Genomic DNA, 12469 nt, shown 5'->3' on the forward strand with positions numbered 1-12469 from the left:
ATCGAGCAATTTGACAGTGAACCCTCTAACCAAGGTAAGCTTCCATGCTACTGGGTACTTTCTACCATGGGACTAGCCCTATTTCTGGACAGGGCGGAAGGGAGCTCTAGTAGGATGCCGACTTTCATCCCTGCAATGGCCACCTGTGTCCACTTCAGTGTACAGTATTCACTGTACGGGGAGGGGGGGAGGTTCCAAGGCCGTTATTCTGAACTTGTGTGTGTGTGTGTTTGTTTGTTTGTTTCTGTTTTTAGAATAGCTCCCCCTGTCATCTGACCTTTGGTTTTATAGATTACAGTCGCCTGCTTGTAGAACTGTGTTGTTTTAGCAGCCACAGTTATTCACCGCTTAGAATAGAGCACGGCTGTCTATCTTCTCCCTTTCTCTTTCTCTCTCTCTCTCTCTCTCTCCCTCTCTCTCCCTAAAGCCGCCTGTCTCCATCTCTCCAATTCATGTCACTCTCACATTCTCTAACTCACACTCTTTAAAAGTCCCTCTCCCTACATCTCTTGCTCTGAACGGCTGTGCTCCTTCTCTCTCTCTCTCTCCCTCTCCCTCTCTCTCTCTCTCTCTCTCTCTCTCCCCCCCTCTCCCTCTCTCTCTCTCTCCCTCCCTCTCTCTCTCTCCCTCTCTCTCTCTCTCTCTCTCTCTCTCTCCCCCTCTCTCTCTCTCCCTCTCTCAGACAAGGGGCATGATTTGGTCTCATCTGAACGCAGCTGACTCTGTTCTGTCATTCCAGGTCTCTTAACATGCCCCCTACCAGCCAGCTCTCCTTCCCGCTCGCCCTGCTGCTCGTTCAAGGTACGTTGGGTTGATACCTAAACATTACTGTAATAACATATACAGTGTGACAGAAATCTCAGAAAGGAATGCAGTGTTCAAAGAGAGATTAAGAGGAGTATTCCATGCATAGAAACTTACTAGAGAACTGCCAACTCAAAGCTCATTGGGAATTAGAATTGAGATCGATGCACACACTGTAGTTAGTATTACTAGAGCGTCTACTAGTATTACTAGTAATAGGATTGTTTTAGTAAAAAATCTAAAAATACTTCTTTTTTTTTCCTGAAGAAGACCCTGTGTGGTCGAAACGTTGCTCAATGAAACCAACTATTGGGAGCTGTAGTCCAGTGTGCAGATTTCCTCTCCTCTTAAACACTCTAGTTAAGCGTGTGTGTAGTTAAGCGGGTGTGTAGTTAAGCGTGTGTGTAGTTTAGCGTGTGTGTATCGTCAGTGTTGGAAACTGCGATGTACTGTAGAAGAAAACTCCGGATGCGAGTCCACATGGAACAGTCGCTGGATGTGGAATTTGCGTGCGATTTTATCACCTGTCTCCAGACAGATGAGATTTGCGTGGTTTTACAGCCTTTTCACAGCAGTGCTCTCTTGGGGCCAGGAATCTTCATCCTGAGGAGGAGGCGTCGGGCTCCGACCAATATACCACCTGAAGTGTTTTCTGAAATGACAGCTTGAGCACCATCCAGTATTTACTGTTGGGCCATTACACCACACTTTGAACTTCTCAAAAACCAGACTGTTCACACTATTCAAGCCCTCATTCCCGACCCGCCCCTAGTCTCCCCTTGCTGACAGGACACATGTTCCAGCGCCTGAGAAGTATTCATATAATTCTCACACGTCCGTAAGACTTTATCGTAAAATTCCTTAAAGATCCCTGGGAATATTCCCCCGAGGCCCCCCGGAGTTCCTCTCCGACTGACGAGGATCATCCTGATTAAGACGTTTGTCAGCTTCCCCGTGGGGCCTCCCCCCCCCCCCTCCCCCCACACACACACACACAACGCTTTCATCCATTAAACACGTGTTGTAAGTCTGTGAGGGACTTTTGGGTGAAATGGCAGAGAGGGCCCCAAGGCGCACGATAAAACCATCACCCTGAAGCCTTAGGCTTTTACTTTCAGAGAGGATTCTCAGCCAGGAATGAGGTGGGAATGGAGAGGAGATGGGGGGGTTCTGGGGGGGGTGAACAGTTCTATTAATTGCCAGGGGGTCCCTTGAGCGCGTGTGCTGTTCCCCGGATGTTTTGGTCTGACGCGATTTGCTCGCGTGGTTCTTCTACGGACTTCACACTTCATCCACCCTGTGTGCCCTGGACAGCGCGGGAGCTGTCAGTGTCAAATTGGAGATCAAAGCTCCGAAATTAGGTTTCCCAAAGATGATGTGTGAAGGTCATATTGGGTTATGTGGAAGGTTGTTAAGATGAAAGCCATTGGTCTTGCCTGATGTTATGGACAGTTAAGGTTAAGTCGAAGGTTCAAAGGGCCGAACAAAAGATATGGTCAGGGTTAATGATAAGATTCATTCCTGATGTCGGGGTCAGAGTTCACTGTCTTGTTAGGACTGCCGTAAACTACTGATGTCACTGAACAGGTAGTTGACCAGATACCATTAGGAAGGTGGGGGGGGGGGGGGGTGAACGGAACTGGAGCGCAGCCTTGGGGGAGATGGTTTTGTGAGGTGAGAGTGTGGGGAAGTAGTACTGTTTTACTAGGCACCCACCTGGACAGGATGAAGAGGTAATGTAATTTATGTAATGTAATTTAACTTGACAGAGCTGTGACTGGAGACTGATGTACTGTAGACATGGAGGGTGGAGAGATGCAGCTGAAATACAGTACCTGGCTTGTACTGTATGTTAAAACCACATGAAGAAGTGAGTGTGTGTGTGTGTGTGTGTGTGTGTGTGTGCGTGTGCGTGTGCGCGTGCGTCTGTGTGTGTGCGTCTGTGTGTGTGTGTGTGTGTGTGTGTGTGTGTGTGTGTGTTTGCTAAATGACGGGGAAGAGCCATGGAGGAGGACTCACAGTAAGAGTAACAGGACAACATTCAAGTACAAAATGATGTTTTTGTACATTATTATAGGTTGGCTTCATTGTGTGCGCAGTATCATCATTTCATTTCATACAGTAGTTGGCTCCGCCCAGTGACCGCTGGCGGAGGGTATGTTTTCAGTCGTGTGTGTGAGTTAGTTAGTTAGTTAGTTAGTTTGTTATTTCGTTCGTTCGTTCATTCGTTTGGTCACCTAGCAGGATTATACAAAAACTACCAGGGCGATTTTCATGAAACTGGGTGGAGGGGTGCAGCATGGGCCAAGTTAGAACACATGAAACTGGGTGGAGGGGTGTAGCATGGGCCAAGTTAGAACACATGAAACTGGGTGGAGGGGTGTAGCATGGGCCAAGTTAGAACACATGAAACTGGGTGGAGGGGTGTAGCATGGGCCAAGTTAGAACACATGAAACTGGGTGGAGGGGTGTAGCATGGGCCAAGTTAGAACACATGAAACTGGGTGGAGGGGTGGAGCATGGGCCAAGTTAGAACACATTCAATTTTGGTGTGGATCAGAATCACTGGGCTGATACACAGATTAAAAGAAAACAACATTTCCCAAACTAGGACCGGCTTCCTTCCCTTTATATCTACTACTTCTCCTGCTGGGTTTACTACACCGCTGGTGGCCGAGCGGTCATGTATCAGTCTAGCAACACTGCCAGTGGTCAAGCGCTAGTGTATCAGTCTAGCAACACTGCCAGTGGTCAAGCGGTAGTGTATCAGTCTAGCAACACTGCCAGTGGTCAAGCGCTAGTGTATCAGTCTAGCAACACTGCCAGTGGTCAAGCGCTAGTGTATCAGTCTAGCAACACTGCCAGTGGTCAAGCGCTAGTGTATCAGTCTAGCAACACTGCCAGTGGTCAAGCGCTAGTGTATCAGTCTAGCAACACTGCCAGTGGTCAAGCGCTAGTGTATCAGTCTAGCAACACTGCCAGTGGTCAAGCGCTAGTGTATCAGTCTAGCAACACTGCCAGTGGTCAAGCGCTAGTGTATCAGTCTAGCAACACTGCCAGTGGTCAAGCGCTAGTGTATCAGTCTAGCAACACTGCCAGTGGTCAAGCGCTAGTGTATCAGTCTAGCAACACTGCCAGTGGTCAAGCGCTAGTGTATCAGTCTAGCAACACTGCCAGTGGTCAAGCGGTAGTGTATCAGTCTAGCAACACTGCCAGTGGTCAAGCGCTAGTGTATCAGTCTAGCAACACTGCCAGTGGTCAAGCGCTAGTGTATCAGTCTAGCAACACTGCCAGTGGTCAAGCGGTATGGGATAATAAATATTCATACATAGGCTACATATTCTCTACTCAACCACAAGAGCCTCAAAAGTAATTTACTACATCATAACCTTCACAGTATCCTATTTTATTTTATCCTTTATTTAACCAGAGAAAAATCACACAAAAAAACAAAAACAATCTATTATCCTCCTGTATTGTTATAGCCCATGAATGAAGCGTTCTATATACCATGTATGGCTAGCCTTCCCATGCAGGCTCTCTAGATATTTGCTTGTTCCTCTTCACTCACCATGGAGAAACGTCAGTACCTACTAGGACTCTTTCTGCAGTCCCCTAACACACCGGAAATTATATCCCCTTTTCAAACCACACACATCCCTGGAAAAAAGGGATGCCCATTCAGCTACTGTAATGAAATGCTTAATCTCTCCACTTCTTTCCCTCTCTCTCTCTCTCTCTCTCTCTCTCTCTCTCTCTCACACACACACACACTCAATCAGCTATTGTGAGGGGGGCAGAACAGAGGTGCTCAGTCAATCAATGAATAGAATTCACTTTTAGGACGTTCCCATGTTTTACTCCCAAGGCCCAGGGAGTAGTTGGAATGCTGCTCCTCTAAATGACGTCCCCTTTAAAGAGCGCTAAATGGTACTGTAGACAGCTGACATGGAGAGACAAGGGAGGCTGGGGCCCCCTCGTTGCCTCAGGACTGTGTGTGTGTGTGTGTGTGTGTGTGTGCGTAGGTTAAACACACTCCACTGACACGTGTAAATAAGAGGCTGTCATTTTGTTTGCATTTTCTCTATCATTATCGGGGGCCCATGTTCTCTTAACAAAATCATTTTGTGATTGATACTTAGCAATATCTTCTCTGTATCCATGTGAGACTGACGTTGAGTGGTATGATTTAGCGGTGTGATCTTCCAGCTTGGTTACAGTATATTCCTGAACTTTCTGTCTATCTGCTATGTAGTTGAAATAACTGATTATCAAACATCACTAACCTGACCTCTTGTCAAATCTGTCTTTGAACCGACAGCTGGGTTTCCATTTTCCCACGCTCTCATTTGTTCTTACCAATATGAAACCTGACCATTTCTCAACAGACTACTTGGTAACACTTCAGAATAACTACCCCTCATAAATAGTTAATAGATCATTCACAAACTGTTAGTTAAGGATTCAGTCAAGTCACGATTCAGTCAAGATGCACACTACACGATTTCAGAGTGGCGATTCATGCCAGGGTCCCAAGGATGAATATCAAACATGTTTGATATTTACAATTCAAAATCGGGGAGTCTCCGATCAGTCGGGAACGTTAAGATTAGGTCCAGGGCCGGCCCTAGGATTCTGGTGGCCCTAAGCAAGATTGTTTTGGGTGGCCCCCCAAGAAGGAGGGAAGGAGGAGCTAAAAGGATTTTAGGCCTGATTTAGGCCGACTAGAGGATTTTAGGCCTGATTTTAGCTCCGATTCACCCCTCCCGAAAATCGGGGGGGCATTCCCGTCTTGACTGAATCGTGGAGTGTGCGTTCTTAGGGGGCGGCTGTAGCTCAGTTGGTAGAGCGGGTCGTTCAGTGATCGAAGGGTCAGTGGTTTGAATCCCAGCTCCGACAAGTGTCCTTGAGCAAGACACCTAACCCCAAATTGCTCCCAATGAGCAGGTTAGCACCTTGCATGGCAGCTACCGCCATTGGTGTGTGAATGGGTGAATGAGAGGCCATTGTAAAGCGCTTTGAGTGCCGCTAAGGTGGAAAAGCGCTATATAAGTGCAGTCCATTTACCATTTACCATTCTTACGATTCAAATATTTAAAAATCGGTTAAGATGATCGTTATGTCTGTGGTCTCCTACGTTTATAAAATCGGTTAAGATTTGAAAATCCTCTAGTCTGCACCCGGCATTAGCTAATGAGTTTGCGGATGACCTATTAACTATTCATAAGGGGTAGTTATTCTAAAGTGTTACCGACTACTCTTTTTCTCCACAGCTCTCGTCAGTCCGGGACGCTCGCTGCAGGAGATCCAAACCAACCATGAGACCATCACTAAGATCTACTCAGCAGGAGAGAGTGAGTTGCGTCCGCACCTCGCCACTCTTCTGCTTCTGTGGTTTTCAGAAGATGCACACAAGGTGGTGTTGTACTGCTTGTGTGCATATTGAGAAGAATTACACATAGTGTGTGTATACTGTTTCTGAGTGTGTGTGTGTGTGTGTGTGTGTGTGTGACCAAGTCTATTAGAGCAGTAGCATGTCTGTGTGTCAGATGACGTGCGGCCATCCCCCTGCTCTAATTGGTCTGTTTATGACCAGTGGCGCGTTCTGACATGACGGCTACACCCCCTGTCATTTACCCTGCCAGCAGGTAGAAACACGCTTCAGCGTCTGTCTGTGCGTCTGTGGGTATACATGAAGTTGTGTGACGGCGACAGTCAGTCTTTGGGTGTGTGTGTGTGTGTGTGTGTATGTGTTTTGTGTGCGTGTGTGTGTGGGTCGGTGGGTGGGTGTCTGTGTGTGTGTGCGTGCGTGCGTGCGTGTGTGCGTGCATGTTTGTGTACTGTATGTGTGTGTGTGTGCGCATGTATGTGTGTGTCTGAATGTGTGTGTGTGTGTGTGTGATAGGGAAATGAGGGAAATGAGCTTTGAGTGAGGACTGGGTATTCAACTGCTGTCTACCATCTAATCCCCTCCTGTGTGTGTGCGTGTGTGTGTGTGTGCTAATGTGTGTGCGTTGGAATTAACCTAGTGATACCATTAATCCTTCTTTCCTGTGCGTGTGTGTGTGTATGTGTGTGTGTGTGTTTGCGTTCCTGTGCGTGTGTGTGTGTGTTTGCGTTCCTGTGTGTGTGTGTGTGTGTGTTTGCGTTCCTGTGTGTGTGTGTGTGTGTGTGTGTGTGTGTGCGTGTGTGTGTGTGTGCGTGTGTGTGTGTGTGTGTGTTTGCGTTCCTGTGCGTGTGTGTTTGCGTTCCTGTGTGTGTGTGTGTGTGTGTGTGTGTGCGTGTGTGTGTGTGTGTGTGTGTGTGTGCGTGTGTGTGTGTGTGTGTTTGCGTTCCTGTGCGTGTGTGTTTGCGTTCCTGTGTGTGTGTGTGTGTGTGTGTGCGTGTGTGTGTGTGTGTGTGTGCGTGTGTGTGCGTGTTTGCGTTCCTGTGCGTGTGTGTTTGCGTTCCTGTGTGTGTGTGTGTGTGTGTGCCCAGTGATGAAGTGCTCCGTAGCCATGGATGTTCTGTTCCTGGTGGACGGCTCGTACAGCGTGGGGAAGGGCGGCTTCGAGAGGTCCAAACACTACGCCCTCAAACTCACTGAAGCTCTGGACGTCAGGCCTGACAAGGTACGAGCTGCACAAACACGGACAGTGGGTTTGGGATGAGGGGTTTTCTGTGACGTTATCGCGAGGTTATCGCATTACAACTTCACACGTTTGTTTTTCCAGAGGCCTCGGTTTTATAGTTGAATCAAGGGACAACAAATAATGATGTCCTGATTGGAAGCACAAGTTCCTGATCCCCCATGATGACACCAACATTGTTGTTATTCGTGTTCAGGTGCGAGTGGGACTGGTCCAGTTTGGCTCCTCCCCTCGACTGGAGATCTCTCTGGACTCCTGCGCCACCAAGGGAGAGCTGAGGAAACGCTTGAAGAAGACCTCCTACAGGTGCCCTAACCCTAACCCTGACCCTAACCCTAACCCTGACCCTGACCCTGACCCTAACCCACACGCTTCCTCTGTCTCACTCGTTCTTGCTTCTCACAATTTTGGGTTCAGCCTAAACGAGTTGAAATTCTTTAATGCTACCGAATGGTAACATTACATTACATTACAGTCATTTAGCAGACGCTTTTATCCAAAGCGACTAACAATAATTGCATTTAACGTAGGAAGAGCCAATGTACTACTACTTGCCAGAACTCACAAGTGCATCTTCTCTCTAAAACAAGTGACTAAGAGCATCATCTAGTGCTGAAGGCAAAGTGCAAGAATAGCAATCTAAAGTACAGTGCAATATTATATAATACAATAAAATACAATAAGTGCTTAGGCGGGAGGATTGTTGTAGTACTTCTTGAAGAGATGAGTTTTGAGCCTGCGACGAAAGATGGGCAGCGACTCTGCTGTCCTGACATCAGTGGGCAGTTCATTCCACCACTGCGGGGCCAGGACAGAGAAGAGCCGTGACCGTGTCGATCGACCGCAGGAGCCTCGGAGTGACGGGGCAACCAGTCGCCCTGAGGTAGCAGAGTGTAGCGGTCGGGAGGGGGTGTAGGGTTTGACCATGGCCTGGAGGTAGGAGGGGGCTGTTCCTTTCATTGCCCTGTAGGTTAGCGCCAGAGTTTTAAACTGGATGCGAGCCGCTACAGGGAGCCAGTGTAGGGAACGGAGGAGGGAAGATGTGTGGGAGAATTTGGGGTGGTTGAACACCAGGCAAGCAGCAGCTTTCTGGACCAGTTCCAGAGGTTTAATGGCTGACGCCGGCGCCCCAGCGAGAAGGGAGTTGCAGTAGTCCAGGCGGGAGATGACCAGGGCCTGGATGAGTACCTGCGCCGTTTCATCAGTGAGGAAAGGGCGAATCCTTCTGATGTTGTAGAGCATGAATCTGCAGGAACGTGTGACAGATGTGACATGTGCGGAAAACGACAGTTGGTCATCCAGGGTCACACCCAGATTCCTTGCAGTCAGGGAGGAACAGCAGCTCAGTCTTGTCCAGATTGAGCTTGAAGTAATGTGTCGTCATCTACTCCGAGATGTCAGCCAAGCACCCAGCTATGCGTGTCTCCACTTCTGTATCAGAAGGGGGAAATGACAGGACCAGTTGGGTGTCATCGGCATAACAGTGATAGGAGAAGCCATGCAAGCGAATGACAGAGCCCAGAGATGTAGTATAGAGGGAAAACAGGAGAGGAGCCAGGACAGACCCTTGTGGAACCCCCGTAGTCAGACTACGCGGTTTCGACATCGACCCTCTCCATGTCACCTGGTAGGAGCGGCCCGTCAGGTAGGATGCAAACAAGGAGTGTGCAGAGCCAGCGATGCCTTTCTCCTCGAGGGTGGAGAGGAGGATCTGGTGGTCTACCGTATCAAATGCTGCTGACAGGTCTAGGAGTATCAGGACAGAGGAGAGAGAGTTCGCTCTCGCGGCATGGAGTGACTCTGTTACTGCAAGGAGGGCGGTCTCTGTCGAGTGGCCAGCCTTGAACCCGGACTGGTGGGGATCTAGGAGGTCGTTCTGGTGGAGGTACGAAGACAGTTGGTTAAAGATAGCACGTTCAAGTGTTTTGGATAGAAAGGATAGAAGGGAAACCGGTCTGTAGTTTTTGACGTCAGAGGGGTCGAGAGATGGTTTCTTTAGGAGGGGGGTGACTCTGGCAGTCTTGAAAGCAGAGGGAAAACATCCTGACACAAGAGATGCGTTGATGAGGTGGGTTAGGAAGGGAAGGAGTTTGGGTGCAACAGACTGAAGGAGAGTGGAGGGAACAGGGTCTAGGGAGCACGTGGTGGGGCGGTTAGATGTTACAAGGTTGAGGGCCTCGTTGGGGGAGAGGGGAGAAAAGTGGGATAAGGTGGGGCGTGGAGAGGGGGGGGGGGGGGGGGGGCAGGGAGGGGAGAGAGGGTGGGGGGGGGTGAGTTCCGTGCACGGAGCGTTGACCGGGGGAGGGGGGAAAGAGGATCTGATATCGTTAACTTTCTTGTCAAAGAAGTTGGCGAAATCATCAGGGAGAAGGGAGGAGTTGGGAGTAGGAGGTGGGGGCTGGAGTAGTGAAGAGAAGGTTTCAAAGAGTTTTTTAGGATTGGAAGCAGAGGTTAGGATTTTAGAGCGGAAGAAAGCAGCTTTAGCAGCAGACAGGGAGGAGGAGAATGTGGAAAGAAGAGATTGGAAATTAAGAAGGTCCTCTGGGAGCTTGCCTTTCCTCCATTTACGCTCAGCTATTCTCAGGCTCCGTCTATCAGTACGCACTGAGTCCGACAGCCATGGGGCAGGTGGAGTTGGGCGTGCAGGCCTGGAGGTGAGGGGACAGAGATTGTCCAGAGAAGAGGAAAGAGTAGAGAGGAGAAGATCAGTGGCAGTATCAGAGGGAAGGAGAGAGAAGGATTCAGGGGCAGGGAGGGCAGAGGTGATGGCAGTGGAAAGGTCAGTAGGGGAGAGCGAGCGGAGATGGCTACGGGCGGTAACCATGTGGGTAGGAGGAGGAGTTACAGGGGAAGAGGGGATGGAGAGGGAGTAGGACATGAAATAGTGGTCAGAGAGATGGAGGGGAGTGACAGACAGGTTAGGGGTGGAACAGTGTCTAGTGAAGATGAGATCCAGCTGGTTGCCAGCTTTGTGAGTAGGAGGAGAAGAAGAGAGGTGAAGATCGAAGGAGGAGAGGAAAGAGAGAAGAGGTTCCAATTTCTCACTCTGGATGTTGAAGTCCCCGAGAAGGATGAGTGCGGACCCATCATCATCTCTATCTGGCAGTCTGATGGACGAGTCTGGGTTTGGCGAATGCCAGGAGAATTTTACCTGCCTGACTGCATTGTGCCAAGTGTAAAGTTTGGTGGAGGAGGGATAATGGTCTGGGGTTGTTTTTCTGGGGTTGGTATGACTTGGTCGAGGATCGAACCCCCAACCTCCCAATCTCAGGGCGGACACCCTAACCACAAGGCACTGAGCTGGTCATGAATTTTTTGCTTCCCTCTGGAATATGTAGGGGTGGGACGTCTGCCCACCTCCCTTGTTCTCTGTAAAGCGCATTGTGTTGCCTCTGGGTATGAAATGCGCTATACAAATAAAGCTTTGATTTGATTGATTTGATTTGGATCTAGAATGAGATGTCATAAAAGCTCCAATACTTATACTTATCCATATAGGGTAGGTCTGGCTATGCGAGACTATCTCCACCCGGAGTCTGATGAACCCCCTTGGCTTGGAGGAGCCATTTTGGATGGTGTGGGGCCCAGGGGTCGGTCTGGCCGGGGGCAGCAGCTCGGGGAGGGGCATCTGTAGGACGGACTCTCTCCTCCCACCCGGGGGACCCCACTAGATCGTCCAATAGGACGGAGACGTGGGAGGGAGGGGCAGGCGTCACGGCGCGACGGTCCTGCCCCCTGCTGGCCCTTGTGTGTGTGTGTTTGTGTGTGTGTGTGTTTGCGTGTGCGTGTGTTTCAGTGTAGTGCTTTTGGGTTCTGAAGATTTAACGAGATGAGTCTGCCAGAGCCAAATGTTGGGTGGTCCTGACCTGTGTTCCCCCCTTACACACACACACACACCCACCCACCCACCCACACCACACACACACACACACACACTTCTTCCCCCTCCAGGAGGTACACTGTAGAAAGTTTAGCAGGAGGTGGGTGGTGGCCTTGTTTCTGGGGAGAGAGAACTCTGTCTTGTTCACCTGCCAGCTGAACATCTGCAATCACTAACTACCACTCACACACACACATGCACCCGCGCACACACACGCACTCGCACACACGCACACACACATACACACACACGCACACAGACACACGCACACACACACGCACGCGCACACTCACACACACACGCACGCGCACACACACATGCACAGACACGCGCACACATGCACGCACACACACACCACACAGCCCTCGGCAAACATCACTGAAGAGAGGATGACCCAGCAGCTTGTGAGCAGGCTGTGATAATCATTACTCAGGGTTAACGTGGGCCTCAAACCCCCAGAGCTCCAGACCAGGATGTGAACTATTCACTTTACTATACTTGTCCTATTCATCTGTTGACGCATCGTTGGACAGAAATGATGCGTCAGTATGGCTCCGGGTGCTTCCCTGGACGGACACACACACACACACACACACACACCATGCCATTTATGTCCCAGCCTAAGGCCTGTAGCTAGCTGCAACCCCTCTTCCCACACTTCTCAACGTCACAGCTGACATATCTATACTCTACAACTCTGACACGCACACACACACACACACATTTACTCTGGGGCTCTGACACTAACCTGACGCGCCAGACGATTTGCTTCACATAAACACTCTGTTGGAAACTGTTTAGAAAAGGTTCTTTCAAAACATTCACTTTCAAAAGTACTTGGCAGGTGATTGGATGAACCATCCGTGTATCACCGTCCATCACGCACTAACTTCAACCGCTCCTCACGGTCGTCGCTCCTAAACCCGCCCAGCGTAGCTGTCCTTCAAATTCCTCAGAACCAGCACTTATTGGCGAGATTGTTTTCAGATCTAGCACAAACGGATCTCTGTGGAGAGTATCCAGACTGGTTTGCGAGAGAAACACAATGTGAGTCTCACGCTGCTAATCTGACGCACCCACACTTCAGCTCTGAGTGGTGGGGCTCTCTGTCAGCAGAACCGTCCAAAACCAAATCAAATCAAACTTTATTTGTATA

The 12469-nt window shown here is 49.5% G+C and overlaps 1 protein-coding gene across 1 annotated transcript in view; it reads left to right on the forward strand.

Annotated features, from left to right (window-relative positions):
* Nucleotides 1–711: 711 nt before the first annotated feature.
* Nucleotides 712–12469, forward strand: part of vwa2 (von Willebrand factor A domain containing 2) — a gene marked incomplete at its 3' end in the record, with an annotated part of 85455 nt that continues 73697 nt past the window's right edge. Inside the window, 4 exon segments of the mRNA XM_084459835.1 lie at nt 712–801; nt 6078–6158; nt 7282–7415; nt 7630–7739. Of these exon segments, the coding sequence (XP_084315961.1) occupies nt 750–801; nt 6078–6158; nt 7282–7415; nt 7630–7739 (377 nt within the window). The 5' untranslated portion in view covers nt 712–749.

The sequence above is a fragment of the Borostomias antarcticus genome, assembly GCF_949987555.1.
Source record: "Borostomias antarcticus genome assembly, chromosome: 29".
Lineage (NCBI taxonomy): Eukaryota > Metazoa > Chordata > Actinopteri > Stomiiformes > Stomiidae > Borostomias > Borostomias antarcticus.